This window comes from Hyperolius riggenbachi, chromosome 9 (assembly GCF_040937935.1).
Source record: "Hyperolius riggenbachi isolate aHypRig1 chromosome 9, aHypRig1.pri, whole genome shotgun sequence".
NCBI lineage: Eukaryota > Metazoa > Chordata > Amphibia > Anura > Hyperoliidae > Hyperolius > Hyperolius riggenbachi.
The window spans coordinates 35794482-35813973 of NC_090654.1; the positions used below are offsets into that span (position 1 = coordinate 35794482).

The 19492-nt window shown below is 47.4% G+C and overlaps 1 protein-coding gene across 5 annotated transcripts in view; it reads right to left on the minus strand.

Annotated features, from left to right (window-relative positions):
* PIP5K1A (phosphatidylinositol-4-phosphate 5-kinase type 1 alpha) overlaps nt 1-19492 on the minus strand; it is a 57281-nt gene that overhangs the window by 35603 nt on the left and 2186 nt on the right. For 4 of the 5 annotated variants that reach the window (XM_068252486.1, XM_068252489.1, XM_068252488.1 and 1 more), the window contains exon 2: nt 9561-9608. The exons of the other annotated variant lie outside the window; for it this stretch is intronic. In XM_068252486.1, the coding sequence (XP_068108587.1) occupies nt 9561-9608 (48 nt within the window). The remainder of the gene's footprint in view (nt 1-9560; nt 9609-19492) is intronic. 5 annotated transcript variants of the gene reach the window in all.

Genomic DNA, 19492 nt, shown 5'->3' on the forward strand with positions numbered 1-19492 from the left:
GCCTAGCATTAACCTGGACATACAGCCTTGATTGTATAATCTACAAGAATCAACCGATTCAGAGCAGTTATTGGTGAGACAAGGTCTCTTTTCCGCTAAGAAACATGATCGCAATTTCCCCTGCTGTGATTTTACACAAACTAAAGCCTCATCTACATGCGTAGATGAGGCCCCGATCCGCATCCCCGCTCGCCCCGGATTCGATACCCGCTCATCCCCGCGCCGCTTATCTTCCGCTCGATTCCCTGCCATTGTCCCCTCGCGGGGAATGAGCAGGGAATCGGCGGTGGTAAGATCCGACCTGTCGGATCTTATCAATCAAGCCACATTAGCGGTTCGATTGATAACACACACAAGACAGTTTCTGAAAAAAACCTTCATAGTTAATGATTTTTGCAGATCTCAAACACACCTTGTTTAACAGACAATCATCTGCAGATCACCAGGATGGATCCTCGGATCTGCAGATGACGACTGATCTACAGATGAATGTCAATTAAACAAGGTGTGTATGAGATCTCTAGATATACACCAGAGGTCCCCAAACGTTTTGGGTAGAGGGCCGGGTCAACGTACTTCAGACTGCTGGGGGGCCGGAACATACATAAGATGATGTAGAAGTCTTTACGGGCCTGACAGTGAAGCATACCCAGGTGACAACCTGCAGTGGACAGCAGTGTCATCTGATGTAGAATTTGATTGGAAACCAGCAAATTACTGCTATCAGACTTCCATGGGGATGGGTGGTGCCAGCACTGCTATTCTATATGCGAACCACCAATATTTTAAGATATAGCTGACCGCATCTATAAGTAATAGTGTGAGTGTGAGTGTGAGTGAGTGAGTGAGTGAGTGAGTGAGTGAGTGAGTGAGTGAGTGAGTGAGTGTGTGTGTGTGTGTGTGTGTGTGTGTGTGTGTGTGTGAAAGAGCCTCAGGGGGCCACATTCAGCCCGCAGGCCTTATGCCTCATCTAGACGGAGCGATCCGGCAGCTCGATTAGCCAACGGATCGCCTCTTCCGCATCCCCGCCGCGTCCGATTCGATCCTCCCTCGTCCCCGCCGGCGCCGCTTATCTTCCGCTCGATTCCCTTCCATTGTCCCCTTCATGGGGAACGAGCAGGGAATCGGCGGTGGCGAGATCCGACCTGTCGGATCTTATCAATCGAGCCGCTTCAGCGGCTCGATTGATAAGCCAAATCGCCGCCGGATCGCTACGTGTAGACGTAGCTTTAGTTTGAGGACCACTGTCAGACTATGAATGCATTTTGCAGGAACGGATCTTTTGCAGGATCTGATCTGTTGCAGATACTGATCTGTTACATGTGTACAGCATCTTTGTGTGCAGCATTTTGCAGAGATTTTTATCTGATGGGGAGTTCAGCCTAATATAATAGACTGTGTAGGTATATGCTCTCTCTCATACTACATGGAAGGAAGGAAAATTGGTCTTATTTGGACTTATCTGATGTGTGTACCCACCTGAATTGGTGTACGAGGAGAATTTGCAATTTCAGACAGGAAAATATTATGAATTGCTGAATCGAGGAAAAATCTCTTAACAGCACAATAAATGCAGCAGGCATGACAGTTGCATTTCGGGAAAAAAATTGCATTGCAAGCACACTAATGGAAACAGCCCCACGCAGTTTCCAACTGTTGTGTTAGTACCTAGCATTTTGCGTTAGCAATAAGAATCGTATAGCAAAATGCACATAGTGGAAAACAGCCCTGGAGGCACAGTGGAGGCAGAGGGAGACACTAGTGGCACAGTGGAGGCAAAGGGAGACACTGGAGGCGCAGTGGAGGCAGAAGGAGACACTGGAGGTGCAGTGGAGGCAGAAGGAGACACTGGAGGCACAGGGAGACAATAGCAGCACAGTGGAGGCAGAGGGAGACACTGGAGGCAGAAGGAGACACTGGAGGCGCAGGGAGACACTAGCAGCGCAGTGGAGGCAAAGGGAGACACTGGAGGTGCAGTAGAGGCAAAGGGAGACACTGCAGGTGCAGTAGAGGCAAAGGGAGACACTGGAGTCGCAGTAGAGGCAGAGGGAGACACTGGAGGCACAGTGAACGCAGAGAGAGAGACGATGGAGGCACAGTGAACGCAGAGAGAGACAATGGCGGCACAGTGGAGGCAGAGAAAGACACTGGCGGCACAGTGGAGGCAGAGGGATTCACTGGTGGCACAGTGAAGGCAGAGGGAGACAATGGTGGCACAGTGAAGGCAGAGGGAGACAATGGTGGCACAGTGAAGGCAGAGGGAGACAATGGTGGCACAGTGAAGGCAGAGGGAGACAATGGTGGCACAGTGAAGGCAGAGGGAGACAATGGTGGCACAGTGAAGGCAGAGGGGGACAATGGTGGCACAGTGAAGGCAGAGGGGGACAATGGTGGCACAGTGAAGGCAGAGGGAGATTTCCAACTTGGATGCAAATTCAACTTACAACAAACGTCCCTATCTCATTTGTTAACTGGGGACTACCTGTGTCATGCATTCAAGATTGTATGACATGCAGCCAGCTTGAAACCTATGCGTTTCTGGTGAGCAGTTATTTCTGCACCTTGTACTGTAGAAATCTGATGATCTACACTGGACATATAAAAAACAAAACAAAAAAAAAACCTTCAGCACACCCAAATTGATGGATGTGTCAGTAACGAGACCAAGTCATCCTCCCCACCCGCAATGCACCTGGAGAGGAGTGTGGAACCTGCCTACGGCACAACAGCACGCTATTTGCTTTTACACGATAGCTGAACAGCAACAGGTCCGGTCTTGCAGCACTTTCTGACCGCAGTCAGACAAAAATCTCATCCAGGCCAGCGAGGAGGGGAGGAGCATGACAAGTTTTCCTCTGTGTCACCAATGGCCAAACAGCGGCCAGGTGCCTGACCATCATAAAACAGACCATGGATGCCCAAACTCTGCTTCCTGTTCCATGCATACCAGTACGTATGCGGTTATCATTCCATGGTTTAGGAAAAATCATTGTAAGACTTGAATCTGACACCGGAATCTCACATAGAGCAGGGGTCCCCAAACTTTTTCAGTCAAGGGCCGCAGTGTTCTCCCCAGAAAATTCTTCCAGCTGGGTGGCATGAAAAAGTAGCCGGGTGGGGCGAGATGAGAATGCAGGGCCAGCGCTTCTGTGAGCAACTCTGCTTACAGCATAGGAAGAGGAGAGCCGATGACAGCCGGGTGGTCACCAAAACTAGCCGGGTGGAGCACCCGGCTAAAAGAGCCTGGGGAGAACACTAGGCCGGGTCAAAATATTTCAGACTGCTGGGGGGCGGAACATTCATAAAATGACGTTGAAAAACATTAAATTGAATCTAGGTATTGATTCTCTCCAATCATGCCCAGAGGAGACCTCCCAGCAGCAGCCATTCAGTCATGCGGCGCCCGAAGAACGTCTTTGTGCACCAGACAGTAAAGCATATCCAGGTGACAACCTGCCGCCCAGTTGGACAGCAGTGACACCTGATGCAGAATTGGAAGCCAACGAATTACTGCTTGCTGGCTTCTACAGTATGTGGACGGGTGATGCCAGCAATGCTATTCTACATGCAGGCAGCCGATAATTAAAAGGTGCAGTGGGCCACATCTATAAGTTATACATTTTGTTTGGGGGGCCAGTGAAAAAGCCTCGGGGGGGGGGGGGGGGCGCATTTGGCCCATGGGCCGTAGTTTGAGGCCCACTGATGTAGATAGTACTGCACCTGTGCGGTACGCTCCCGTCCACAGGAGCATGACCACGAGTGGTGCAGCCACACACTCACGCATGCACAGTAACCGCCCACCTCGCCGGGTTGGCAGCTGCTGTGGAAGGGACCCCGGGTGACGGGCTGAGAGCAGAGCTGCGGCGGGGTACACATCAGCTTCCAGAGGCTGGAGGAAGTCCCAGGTAAGTAAATCTGGTTTACATTATTTTCTCTGAGGTTTCCTTTAAAGGGAACCTAAACTGAGAGGGATATGGGCGCTTCCTTTTAATCAACACCAGTTGCTTGGCAGTCCTGCTGATTCCTTTGACTACAGCAGTGGCTGAATCACACACCTGAAACAAGCATTCAGCTAATCCAGTCTGACTTCGTATCGACAACGTATCACTACGGGACCATTCTCACTGCAGCATTTGGGATTTGCGTAAAACCACAAACGTGCTGCATGCAGGGTTTTAGCCCCGATTGTGTTGCAATTCTCATTCACCTGAACGGGAATCACAAAACAATCGCTGTAAAATTTGCGCTACAAAATCGCTAGCTGATTACAACTGCGTTTTGTGATTCGAGTGTGAAGCATAAGCCCTCATCCCAATTGCTGATCATGTTTTAAAGAGGAACTCCAGTGAAAATAATGTAATAAAAAAAGTGCTTCATTTTTACAATATTTATGTATAAATGACTTAGTCAGTGTTTGCCCAATGTAACATTTTTCCTCTCCCTGATTTACATTCTGACATTTATCACATGGTGACATTTTTACTTCTGGCAGGTGATGTCAGTGGAAGGAGAAGCTGCTTGCTTTTCTGGCAGACTTTCTTTGGGTTCTGCTCCCCTTCCCCCCCCCCCCCCCCCCCCCCCCCATATGTTTTTCACCCATTAAGGATTTAAGATACAAAACTCTACTTATGTCTGGCAATTTATCGCACTTATAAAAAAACTTAAATTGTGTTGTGCTACGGTAAACTAGCAATATTGCAAAAAAGAAATACTTTTCTGCATTATGTACTTTTATGTAGGAATAAAAAAAAACCATTTCTGAAGGTAATGAGAAGCAATAAAAAGTTTATAAAAAAAAGTGTTAGTTGATAAATTAGTTTTATTATGCAGGCAGCAGTTTCAAAAGTTTTATAGAAGGCGGCTAAAAAGATTTTTTAATTGTAATAGCCCCTTCTCTTTGTTATAGCCTTCCCTGGTGATCTAGTTGTGCCTACTCTTATTTTTATCTTTCCCTGGGGTCTAGTGGTCAACCTCCCCCTCAACAGCCTGCATCAGACTTTTAGTGGTCCTCAGTGCATGGAAGGGATTGATATGGCTCTATAGGGATACGGCTTGGACAAGTGCAACTTTACTTTCCTAGTGGTTCTGGGTCACCCTGAGCTGCTTGTGTATTCTGTAGATCACAGGTGTCAAACACAATGCTGCCCTCCTTGCCATTTTGTGTGGCACTCGAAAGCTTCAAATATGCATCATTGTAAGTAGGAAAAGAACAACCCTACACTGCCTTCCCATCCAGAAGATGACAGTGTTTCTGGTTAAAACATTGTCAGTTTAAAGAGGAACTGTTATAAAAATTTAAAATTTAAAACACATACAATTAAGAAGTACATTTCTTCCTGAGTAAAATGAGCCATAAATTACTTCTCTCCTATGTTGCTGTCACTTACAGTAGGTAGTAGAAATCTGACAGAACCTACAGGTTTTGGACTAGCCCATCTCCTCATGGGGAGTTCATAGGGATTTCTTTATTTTCAAAATACACTTTTTGAGAGAGGGACTAGCCCAAAACCTGTTGGTAATGTCAGATTTCTACTACCTACTGTAAGTGACAGCAACATAGGAGAGAAGTAATTTATAGCTCATTTTACTATGGAAGAAACGTACTTCTTAATTGTATGTGTTTTAAATTTTAAGATTTTCATAACAGTTCCTCTTTAAACTGACAATGTTTTAACCAGAAACACATACAATTAAGAAGTACGTTTCTTCCATAGTAAAATGAGCCATAAATTACTTCTCTCCTATGTTGCTGTCACTTACAGTAGGTAGTAGAAATCTGACATTACCAACAGGTTTTGGGCTAGTCCCTCTCTCAAAAAGTGTATTTTGAAAATAAAGAAATCCCTATGAACTCCCCATGAGGAGATGGGCTAGTCCTAAACCTGTCGGTTCTGTCAGATTTCTACTACCTACTGTAAGTGACAGCAACATAGGAGAAAAGTAATTTATGGCTCATTTTACTATGAAAGAAACGTACTTCTTAATTGTATAAGTTAAGATTTTTGCGACAGAGGTCCTTTAAGCCTGGGTGCAGCAACAACCCACAGGACCCTTCCTTGGATACAAATCCCCCCCCCCCCCCCCCCAGTGGGTAGTACAGTATAATCTCGTTATAGTAAACTCAAAGGGACCAGGAAAAGTGGTTTACTATATCAGAAGTTTACTATATTTTGTCCTAGAAATTGTCCAGCATGCCCTGGTACAATGTCTGCTGCAAAGGACCAACTCTGTCCTCCCATTGGAGGTACAGTGCAAACACTAGCCCATTTGGTGGACTACAAGGTTAAAGGGGAACTGAAGTAAGAGGTATACGGAGGCTGCCATATTTATTTCCTTTTAATCAATACCAGTTGCCTGGCAGCCCTGCTGATCCTCTGCCTCTAATACTATTAGCCATAGCCCCTGAACAAGCATGCAGCAGATCAGGTGTTTCAGACTTAAAAGTCAGATCTGACAAGACTAGCTGCATGCTTGTTTCTGGTGTTGTTCAGATACTACTGTAGAGAAATAGACCAGCAGGGCTGCCAGGCAACTGGTATTGATTAAAAGGAAATAAATACGGCAGCCTCCATATACCTCTTACTTCAGTTCCCCTTTAAGTATACCTTAGGGCTGCAAAGCCAGGCTGGCCAAATTGCTGGTACGGTATCAAGGGCTGATTAAAAATTGCAGCTGTCACTGAATAGGGGCAACTAGTCACTCCTGTGAGTGCTCAAATACATCTGTGGGGAGCACTTGCAGCATGTGTCCTACAAAACTTTCTGCTCACACATGACCAATCTTGAAGCCTTTCTTCAAAATGCAGCAAATCATAATAAGCCACTTGCATATGTAAGGCAAGTGGCTCCAATACCTCCGCGGGCGGGACTTAGCACTCTCCTCTCCACTCTCCTTAGTTTTGTAGCAAGTAGGTCCAAACGTAGCCTGTACTGCGCTCCACACTCTACTAAGAGAATCATCGCTAACAAGGGTAGAGATACCTAGGAGTGCGTGCAATCCCGTGGGAGGTTGGTGACAATACTTTTATCAGTGATTGCAAAGTGGAAGTGGCAACACTGCATCCTCTTTGGTTTACGTTAACATTGTTCCTCATTTTTTTCCAGGTTGCTTATTTGTACAGTACTGTATATCCAGCACCATTCCTTTTGTCTTACAAATGTTATCAGGCATCAGCTCACCTGCAACCACCTGAAGAGAGCAGCCGACCATGGGTTTCACAATGACATATGACGCATGCACCGCCCACTGTATACCATATCCATAGTCAGCGTCACGTAGGGGCCTTATAATAGCTATTGGCTAGGACTTAGAGAAGTAGTTTACTATACCAGAATGTTTACTATATCAGAGTATATAATGAGATTATACTGTATAACACACACCTATACACCTTTACCCCTGACTCGATCTCCCCACATAGCAGAGTAGTGCAGCAGAACAGTGCAATATTTACCTGCTCTGGTGCTGTGTTGTGTCTCTAGTGCTCTTCTTGGCTAGCTGCATGCTCTGTGCTTCCACACCTCCAGCTCCCGATCACAGGACATACATTCGGAGCCAGTGGTATGCACAATAGCGCATGTGTCTGTCAAGGAGATTAAAAGAGACCCAAAGCAGCACTGGAGCAGGCAAATATTAAACTGAAGAAGTGGGGGGGGGGGTGGGGGGTGGGGGGGGGGGGGGGGAAGAGATGCAGGTTCCCAGGCCCTCGCTATAGTTACGCCACTTAATTTGAGAAAGTTCAACAAATTTTAAATCTTAACAATTTGGCCCACAACTTTTTTTTATATTTTGGACTCTTACGTGACTGTTCACACCCCTGCAGTAGATACTTACCCAGCATTGGTTCCTGCTATTGATCTCAGCTGAAGGGGTGGGGGGGGGGAATCAGAAACCAGGGTGGGGGGATACCCTGATAAGTCCCAAAATATTTCCCGAGTGATGTGCGCAAGCACTGCAGTGCCAGCAACAAGTGGTTCATCAACATGAAATTTGTGATCCAGTCTACACAACCCAAGAACCAATGAGCACATGTATCAAAACGGTCAAAAGTGCCATTTTTAAAGTGACACCCATGCTAACCTAGAAATAAAAAACACATATATAAGTAGATAAATACTAGTTCTCATTACATAACATATGTATTGCACTGTCCACGTTATGGTCCCTGTGAATTTTATAAAGGAAAAGCAGAAAATCTGATTCTAGACAGTGTTCATCTTGGTCCTGACATTTCCCCCCTCACTTTTTTTCTCCTCTTGCTAATTGTGTATTCACTACCCGCCCTCCCAGAGTCTTCAGACACTCCCACTGAGGTCTATACTAGGAAGTGCATTGTCTTATGTCATTAGAAGTAGGGGGGAAATAAAGGAAAGAGGAGAAATATATTATAGATAAAAAGATACCCCAGCATGCAACCGTTTGGCAATGGCAATTAAAGAGCCAGTGCTACTAAGGTATGTGATAACTCCAAATCATAAACAGCAGAAAAAGTTTTGGAAGTTTTGAATGCAGGATTAGCATCTTTATCACTGAATAGACTCAGACCAGTTGCTGTTGAAATTTGATTTTTATGGTGACAATGCCCCTTTAAGAAAAATTGTCTACCTGGCTTCTCGGATTTGTCCAGCCCATGATTAAAGGATACCACAACTGACATGTGACATAATGAGATAGACATGGGTATGTACAGTGCCTAGAACACAAATAACTATGCTGTGTTCCTTTTTTTCTTTCTCTGCCTGAAAGAGGTAAATATCAGGTATGTAAGTGGCTGACTCAGTCCTGACTCAGACAGGAAGTGACTACAGTATGACCCTCACTGATAAGAATTTCCCCCTTTTTTATCTCTTTCTTGCTCTCAGAAGCCATTTTCTTCTAGGAAAGTGTTTTATAGTTGGAATTTCTTATCAGTGAAGGTCACACTGTAGTCACTTCCTGACTGAGTCAGCCACTTACATACCTGATATTTACCTCTTTCAGGCAGAGAAAGAAAAAAAAGAAACACAGCATAGTTATTTATGTGCTAGGCACTGTACATACCCATGTCTAGCTCATTATGCCACATGTCAGTTGTGGTATCCTTTAAAAGTTAATCATTATTCTGATTTAAAAGAAAAAAATAATGTTGCTTTATGTAGTCAAAAGAGGACAAGACACGAGGAAGCGCAGGCAGGAGCACTACAAGTCTAACACCAGAGACTTCTGCTAAAAGCAAAGTCTATTATTTTCAATCGAACATTCCCACACTGGACAAAAAAAAGAAAAGTAGCCAGGGACATCTATGATGCATGTTTACAAATCATTAGACATTATTTGCAGGCGCAGGACTTACAGAACCAGGACAGCAATGAGTTGTAGAAGCTGACCTCAGGCACACACACACACAACTACACACTGATACAAACACCCGAGCTCTGTTATAAAATGTCAGTAATAGAGTCAGCGACCCTGCATACCCCAAACAAGCAGCATGCTGCAGTTACGGTCTAGCCCTACAGGGGTCACACTAGTCGCGCAAAGCATGAAGCACACATGCACACACTGCACGCCCAGTCCAGTACCTCTCCGGGGCACCCGCGTGCCAAGACCGCAGCAGAGGAAGCCTAGGACTGGAGGAGAGAAAGTGGAAAAGGGGGATTAAACGCTACAGATGGTTCAACAAAGAACCTTATCTAGTGGTGTCACACATGGGAAACATATTGAAGAGGAACTTTACTGAACGATAGTAGTGGGGGGAAAAAAATAATTAAATACATTGCAAAGTGGTAAGTTAAAAAATAGAAGATAGATTAAGGGCCTGTTCAGACTATCTGCGTATGAAGAATGCGTTCAAAATCAAAGAAACGCAAGTTGAAAAACGCATGCGTTTTTCTTGTGTTCTAATGCGTATTCTATTGCGTTTTGCACACACGTGACCCAGGGGAAAAAAAAGAATTATGGGAACCGCAGAGGAAAACGGACGCTAAAAACGCAATAGTATGCGTTTTTGATACGCGTCCATAGACTTTCATTGCGTCCGTTTCTATGCGTGACGCACAGAACTGCGTGCAGTAATGCGGATGAGAAACGTATGCGTCTCATACGCATACATGTGAACTAGCCCATTCAAAAGCATTAGGAGCCGTTTCTATGCGTTTTTGGTACCCATACACGTTCCCTGAAAACGTCTAGGAACGCGCATAGTCTGAACAGGCCCTAAGAAATGATTGCTAGTCGCTGTGTAATTTGTTCATGTTGTTTGATCCTGCAGAGCATCATCTACTTCTGGTAGGAAAAAAAAAAGAAGAAGAAGGACAGACAGCACCAACAACCAGGGCTGTGGAGTCGGTACGAGAATCATCTGACTCAGACTCCTCATTTTATGAAACAACCAACTCCAGGTACCCAAAATGGCTCAGACTCTGGATCCTTGACGCAGACTCCACAGCCCTGACCAACACACCCGTTAACAATGTGATAAGATAAAAGGTTGATTATACTGGGAGAGACTGCTTGGCAACAGTTGTTATTTCCCACAATGCAACGAGGTTGACAGACAGGAAACTGTCATGGCTATAGCCCTGACATCACATTGTGGGAGGGGTTCCACCACAATATCAGCCACAGAGATATATCTGATGATCTAGTCGAACAAAGGTAAATATTCCTCATGGGAAAGGGGGTATCAGCTACTGATTGGGACAAAAGTTCAATACTGGGTTAATGTTCCTCAGGAAAAAATAATAATAGCACAATGTTTTTGTATTCTGTGGATACAGTCAAACAGAATTCAAGAACCACCGGGTCCAGTTTAACTATCAGTAGGTAGACCCTGTGACAGACAGAAATCTCATAAATTGCCAGTACCACAAGCAGTGCTAGTTTCAGTGCAAAGCACCCTGTACAGGGATCAGTCAGCACTGGATCCAGCACCACTTCCAATAGTAAAGGCACCTAAAGTCCTGAATGGTAGCATCAGCTGAGTTAAAACGGACAAATTCTCTAACCTTGTGTGTGAGCGCATGAAAAGGTGGGAACAGAAGATACAAGGATTCCAGCAAAGGAAAGTTGGATACAGCACAGTCATCCCAAAGTAAGGGGAAGAGGGAACAACAGGATAGGCATCACAGCTAAGGAAAGTGGGTACATGGTATTCAAGGGCCAGGTGGTCTCAGGGCATTTGAGGATCTCAATGAAAAATGGGCACAGGGCATGCCAGGAACTCAGCAAGTGAAGGCGGGGAAATGGCACAACAAGATCTCAGCAAGGGAAAGTAGGATTTTAACTACTTTGGCCTCCTGGACGTACTAGCTACGCCCAGGAGGCCATGTGCGCGTCCGCGCGCTCCCGGCCGCGGTTCGTTAGCCAGGCAATCAGTGAATCGGGCTATGGTGCCCCATCCCTGATTCCTCTCCCCCGCTGAAAAAGCGACAGCTTCTCTCGGAAGCTTCGCTTTTTCTGGCTGTAACGTACCCCATGCGTCGCTCTAAGCGTGTTACGCTTAGAGTGACGTCATGTAAACAAACTCATGGCCGCCATCTTGTGGCCAAAAAGTAAAACTACAACTAAAAGGGAAAAAAATAAAACTCAAGACACATTTACATTATAAAACTATGGTTTACATCCCACCCTCCCAAAATACCCAAATAAAATGTTTAATACAAAAAAAAAAAAAAAACAACAACATTACAATAAAAAAAAAAACATGTAAATATTTACCTAAGGGTCTAAACTTTTTAAATAATGTAAAGATGAAATATTTCTATTTTTTTTTTATTTTAAAATTGTAAATAGTGATACATGCAATCTTAACCCAAGAGGTGGCGCTCAAGGTGCAAATACAGGTGTTAGCACATATTGGTATACAGGAGAAATAGCAATGCAATACAATGAGTCCTTAAATATTAAACAAAGTCCTCAATCAGTTCCAGATATCTCCAGTTCAGAGGATGAGTAAAACAATTTCCAGCAGAGTCAATATCACAGGGATTAACCACCACCAGCACCCTTTGTGTGCCACTCACCGAATTCACTGACCACCAGGTCAGTATGCGCCTTGGGACAATTCCCAGGTCGTCCCCCACCTTTCCGACCAAATCAACACTCCACTTTAATCCCAGAAGGTTCTTCACTTTCAATCACCTCAAAGAAAACTCCACATAGTGTGATACCGTTAAAGTATATTTAAAAAACAGTTGCACTCACATGCTCCAATGGAATAAAATCGCCTAGAGTTTTATAAACGGGCTCTCCCCCGTATGGATGGCCAGGGCTGGCAGGCTGCAGATCCGCGGACTCTCTCCCACCACCGCCGCCCGCTCGGTGTGCAGATAATTCCCTTCCGCGTTCCGCCTCGCCGCCACTCCGTGCAGCTTCAATCCCGCTTCCGCATCAGGCTCCGCCCTATCGATTTCGTCACACAGTGACTCATCAGGGGCATCTGATGCCCCTGATGAGTCACTGTGTGATGAAATCGATAGGGCGGAGCCTGATGCGGAAGCGGGATTGAAGCTGCACGGAGTGGCGTGGAGGCGGCGAGGCGGAACGCGGAAGGGAATTATCTGCACACCGAGCGCGCGGCGGTGGTGGGAGAGAGTCCGCGGATCTGCAGCCTGCCAGCCCTGGCCATCCATACGGGGGAGAGCCCGTTTATAAAACTCTAGGCAATTTTATTCCATTGGAGCATGTGAGTGCAACTGTTTTTTAAATAAATATACTTTTTACACGGTATCACACTATGTGGAGTTTTCTTTGAGGTGATTGAAAGTGAAGAACCTTCTGGGATTAAAGTGGAGTGTTGATTTGGTCGGAAAGGTGGGGGACGACCTGGGAATTGTCCCAAGGCGCATACTGACCTGGTGGTCAGTGAATTTGGTGAGTGGCACACAAAGGGTGCTGGTGGTGGTTAATCCCTGTGATATTGACTCTGCTGGAAATTGTTTTACTCATCCTCTGCACTGGAGATATCTGGAACTGATTGAGGACTTTGTTTAATATTTAAGGACTCATTGTATTGCATTGCTATTTCTCCTGTATACCAATATGTGCTAACACCTGTATTTGCACCTTGAGCGCCACCTCTTGGGTTAAGATTGTATTGATTAAGAGGAGGCGAACAGGTGCTTTTTAAAGTCTTTTTACTGTGAGCGCTACCTCTTGGGTTTTAGTGATAGATGCAAAACGGAAAAAAATGCACCTTTATTTCCAAATAAAATATTGTCGCCATACATTGTGATAGGGACATAATTTTAATGGTGTAATAACCGGGACATATGGGCAAATACAATACGTGAGTTTTAACCCTACTGGCGGTTTGCAAAAATCCGCCAGGGGGCAGCAAATGCGTTTTAAATTTATTTTTTTTTTGTCATGTAGCGAGACAAAGTCTCGCTACATGATAGCCGCTGCTCAGCGGCATCCCCCCAGCCCCTCCGATCGCCGGAGGCGATCGGAGATCAGGAGATCCCGCTCAAAGAACGGGATCTCCTGGAGGGCTTCCTCCGTCGCCATGGTGACGGGGCGGGATGACGTCATCGACGTCAAGGGGGACTCCGATCCTCCCCACAGCACTGCCTGGCACTGATTGGCCAGGCAGCGCACGGGGTCTGGGGGGGGGGCGGCTGCGGCGCGATGGATCGGTGGGTAGCGGCGGCGATCGGGCACTGCACGCAGCTAGCAAAGTGCTAGCTGCGTGCAGCAAAAAAAAAAAAAATTATGCAAATCGGCCCAGCGGGGCCTGAGCGGTGCCTCCCGGCGGCATAGCCCGAGCTCAGCTCGGGCTTACCGCCAGGGAGGTTAATTATGGAGGCATGTATTATTTTAAAACTATAATGGAAATGAAAACTGAGAAATAATGAATTTTTTCCGTTTTTTTCTTATTCTTCCTGTTAAAATGCATTTACAGTAAAGTGGCTCTTAGCAAAATGTACCCCCCAAAGAAAGCCTAATTGGTGGCGGAAAAAACAAGATATAGATCAGTTCATTGTGATAAGTAGTGATAAAGTTATAGGCTAATGAATGGGAGGTGAAAATTGCTAAGATGCATAAAGTGAAAACGACTGAAGGCTGAAGTGGTTAATGTGGAAAGGTGGAGAGAGGGCTTACTAGGATCTCAGTGAGGGAAGACAGGGCACATTAAGATCTCAGTGAGGAAAGATGGACGCAGGGTATACTAGGTTAAAAGCAAGAGAAGGTGGACACGGGGCATGTATTTATGTCCAACACTGCAAAATAGGTTGCAGCTTTATAAATACAATACATAATAAATTTTATGCTCTCCCTGACGGAATAAATACATAATACATTTTATGCTCTCCCTAATGGACACAGGGCAAACTAGGACGTTACCAAGGGAAGGTAGATACAGAGCACTCGACGATTTCATTGGAAAAAGTTGGACACAAGGCAAACTAAGATTGTAGTGAGAGAAGATGACGCAGGGCATACTAGGATCAAAGCAAGAGAAGGTGGACACGGCATTATCTTAGTCAGGAGAAGTTCGACACAGGGAAAACTAGGATGTCATCAATGGAAGACAGGACATAGATCTCAGCAAGAGAAGGTAGACAAAAGACATACTAGGATTGCATTGAGGGAAGGTTGGCATAGGGCTTTCTGGAATCTTTGTGTGGGAAGGTAGAAACAGGCCATACCATGTGAACACAGTGCATACCAACATCTCAGAGTGGGAAGGTGAGATCTTAGCAAGGAAAGATAGACAAAGGGCATACTAAGGTCACAAAGGAAAGGTGGACACAAAGCATACTGTTGGTCACAGCAAGGGTAGGTGGGCAAAGGGAATGCTACGATCTCAGCAGGGGAAGACACAGGACATACTAGGATCACAGCAAAAGAAGGCAAGTACAGGACACACAACGATCACGGTAAGTTGGTCAGAGGGCCTGCCAAGATCTCAGTAAAAGAAGATGGACACAAAGACAGCATACCAGAGTCCTAGCAAGACAGGGCATAACAGGATCTCAGCAAGGAAAGGTGGACACAAGCCATAAAGGGATATCGGCGAGGGAACATGGACACAGGCCATACTGGGATCAGACCAAGGGGAGGTGGACACAGGCCATACTGGGATCAGACCAAGGGGAGGTGGACACAGGCCATACTGGGATCCAAGGGAAGGAAAATGGACACCTGCCATATTGGAATCTCAGTGACGGAAGGTGGACACTGGTCACACTAGGATTTCCAGCGTGGAAAAGTGGGCATAGGCAATACTAAGATATCTGAGAGGGAAGGTGCGGACACAGGCCATACTGGGATTTCAGCTAGGGAAGGTGGACACAGGACATACCAGGATCTCAGCAAAAGAAGGTGGACAGGGGCCATAGTGGGTTCTCAGCATGGAAAGTTGGACACAAGCCATAAAGAGATCATTGAGAGAACATGACACAGGCCATACTGGGATCTAAAGGGAGAGGAAGTGGACACTGGCCATACTAGGATTTCAGTTAAGTAAAGGTGTGTACACACGCACTACTATAAGGAACGACAGGTCCGTCAGACCCTCCCGATGGGCGGGCGTTCCAGCGACAGTCGAACGCGTGTACAGTCTCTCGGCAGACTGATAACACTGTTTCTGAACAATCCGCTGAGCAGATCGTTCAGAAACAGTGTTCTCAGTCTGCTGACAGACTGTACACACGCTGTACTATTGCTGGAACGCCCGCCCAGCGGGAGGGTCTGACAGACCAGTCGTCCATTCTAGTAGTGCGTGTGTACGCACCTTAAGGTGTGGACACAGGCCATACTACGATCTCAGTGAGGAAGGTGGACACAGGCCATATTGGAATCTCAGCAAGGAAGGTGTGGAAAAAGGCCATACAAGGATCCCAGTGAGGGAAGGTGCATACACAGGCCATACTGGAATCTCAGCTAGGAAGGTGGACACAGGACATACCAGGGTCTCAGCAAGAGAAGGTGGACAAGGGTCATAGTGGGTTCTCAGCAAGGGAAGTTGGACACAAGCCATAAAGATATATCATCCAGGAAACATGGAAACAGGCCATACTGGGATCTAAGGGAGGGAAGGGAGACACAGGCCATATTGGGATATCAGCAAGGAAGGTGTGGAAACAGGCCATTCTAGGATTTCAGTGAGGGAAGGTGGACACAGGCCATACTGGGCTCTCAGCGAAGTAAGGTGGACGCAGGCCATAACGGGATCTCAGTGAAGTAAGGAGGACACAGGCCATACTGGGATCTCAGTGAAGTAAGGAGGACACAGGCCATACTGGGATCTCAGTGAAGTAAGGAGGACACAGGCCATACTGGGCTCTCAGTGAAGTAAGGTGGACACAGGCCATATTGGGCTCTCAGTGAAGTAAGGTGGACACAGGCCATACTGGGCTCTCAGTGAAGTAAGGTGGACACAGGCCATACTGGGCTCTCAGCGAAGTAAGGTGGACACAGGCCATACTGGGCTACCAGCGAGGGAAGGTGGACACAGGCCATACTGGGCTACCAGCGAGGGAAGGTGGACACAGGCCATACTGGGCTACCAGCGAGGGAAGGTGGACACAGGCCATACTGGGCTACCAGCGAGGGAAGGTGGACACAGGCCATACTGGGCTACCAGCGAGGGAAGGTGGACACAGGCCATACTGGGCTACCAGCGAGGGAAGGTGGACACAGGCCATACTGGGCTACCAGCGAGGGAAGGTGGACACAGGCCATACTGGGCTACCAGCGAGGGAAGGTGGACACAGGCCATACTGGGCTACCAGCGAGGGAAGGTGGACACAGGCCATACTGGGCTCTCAGCGAGGGAAGGTGGACACAGGCCATACTGGGCTCTCAGCGAGGGAAGGTGGACACAGGCCATACTGGGCTCTCAGCGAGGGAAGGTGGACACAGGCCATACTGGGCTCTCAGCGAGGGAAGGTGGACACAGGCCATACTGGGCTCTCAGCGAGGGAAGGTGGACACAGGCCATACTGGGCTCTCAGCGAGGGAAGGTGGACACAGGCCATACTGGGCTCTCAGCGAGGGAAGGTGGACACAGGCCATACTGGGCTCTCAGCGAGGGAAGGTGGACACAGGCCATACTGGGCTCTCAGCGAGGGAAGGTGGACACAGGCCATACTGGGCTCTCAGCGAGGGAAGGTGGACACAGGCCATACTGGGCTCTCAGCGAGGGAAGGTGGACACAGGCCATACTGGGCTCTCAGCGAGGGAAGGTGGACACAGGCCATACTGGGCTCTCAGCGAGGGAAGGTGGACACAGGCCATACTGGGCTCTCAGCGAGGGAAGGTGGACACAGGCCATACTGGGCTCTCAGCGAGGGAAGGTGGACACAGGCCATACTAGGCTCTCAGCGAGGGAAGGTGGACACAGGCCATACTGGGCTCTCAGCGAGGGAAGGTGGACACAGGCCATACTGGGCTCTCAGCGAGGGAAGGTGGACACAGGCCATACTGGGCTCTCAGCGAAGTAATGAGGACACAGGCCATAACGGGATCTCATTGAAGGAAGGAGGACACAGGCCATACTGGGCTCTCAGCGAGGGAAGGTAGACACAGGCCATACTGGGCTCTAAGCAAGGAAGGTGTGGAAACAGGCCACACTGGGCTCTAAGCAAGGAAGGTGTGGAAACAGGCCACACTGGGATCTTAGCAAGGCAAGGTGGACACAGGCCATACTTGTATCTCAGTGAGGGAAGGTGGACAGGGGCCATCCTGGGATCTAAACAAGGAAGGTGTGGAAACAGGCCATACTAGGATCAGCGCGAGGGAAGGTGGACACAGGACATACTGTGATCAGAGCAAAGAAAGGTGGACACAGGACATACTAGGATCTCAGCAAGGGAAGGTGGACCTGGTCGTACCGCGATAGTAAGGGAAGGTGGACACAGGCCATACATCTCAGCGAGGAAAGGTGTGGACACAGGCCATACTAGGATCTCAGCAAGGGAAGATGTGGACACAGGTCATACTAGGATCTCAGTGAGGTAAGGTGGATACAGGCCAAACATCTCAACAAGGGAAGGTGTGGGAACAAGCCTTACTGGGATAGCAAGGAAAGGTAGACACAGGCTAGGATAGGATCTCAGCGAGGGAAGGTAGGATGTCAGTGACGAAAGATGGACAGTCCATACTAGGATCAAAGTGAAGGAAGGTGCGCACAGGGCATTCTAACATTACAGTGAGGAAAAATGCACAGAATACAGCAAGATCATTGTAAATATAATGGTCACTGGACATAGGGCTATATTGCGATCATAAGATAGAAATTTTAAAGGAGTACTGTAGGGGGGTAAAGGGAAAAAAGAGTTGAACTTACCCGGGGCTTCTAACGGTCCCCCGCAGACATCCTGTGCCTGTGCAGCCACTTACCGATGCTCCGGCTCCGCCTCCAGCTCACTCATGAAATTTCCGACTTTAAAGTCGGAAAACCACTGCGCCTGCAAGGCCACACCCTCGCTCCCGCTGACGTCACCAGGAGTGTATTGCGCAGGCCTAGTACGGTCTGGGCCTGCGCAGTACGCTCCTGGTGACGTCAGCGGGAGAGAGGACACGGCCACGCAGGTGTAGTGGTTTTCCGACTTTAAAGCCAGAAATTCCAGAAGTGAACTAGAGGCGGGAACTGAAGCATCGATGACTCGTTGCGTGGGTGCCGGACGTCTGCGGGGGACCATAAGAAACCCCAGGTAATTTCAACTCTTTTTACCATTACCCCCCTACAGTACTCCATTAAGTAAAAACGGATGTTGCTAGTATCCAGTAGGTTGGGCACTCCTTTCCTGGGCATAAGTATCAGCGTTCATCTCACGTGTGAAAACAGTGACGCATGCTCCAGGCATGGTGTACTGTCCATAAGATGATGTCAATATTCAAGAGGAATGACATGCCGCAGGAGTGGCCAAACAATGACAGGAATGTGGAAATCAGCATAGCAACCATCCGAGTGTATCCAACATCAAGAACAGCCATTTATTCCCCTCTGTGAGCACCTCTGAGCCCACAGCGATGTGCTACGGGGGCCAGCTAACAAGCCCTTTCACCAGCAGCCCTCTGCTGAGTCACACACCCAACAGTCTCTTGGCTCTGAAGCCTTCCTACAGCTGATGAGAACTACAGGTCTGAACATTTCCCCACCCAGCGGTGTATGCCGAGACAAATACTTCCTCATTAGCTGCAGCCAGACCACCTGAAGCTCATTTACAGATATGAAAACAGACAGAAAACAAGAAGTGGGTGCAGTGAGAACTACCTTCCCCTCAGACGGCATGATATGACTGCACAAAAAAGGGTCTTATGCTTAGACGGAGGCCTTAAAAGCAACACTGGCTGACAGCAAAATTCTGTTCCCTGAAGCTGCAGAACTACAAATACCAGCACATTCTCCTATATTTAGCTAATAGTGTGTAACAGCTCTGGTGGTACTTTACAGTTTTCAAATGGTAGGCGAGCCGCAGGACTATTTCATCCTGCTGCCATACTGGGGCTGTCAGGTAATCCCTGGGCTCATCTTGTGTCATGCTGGAACTTGTAGTTCTTC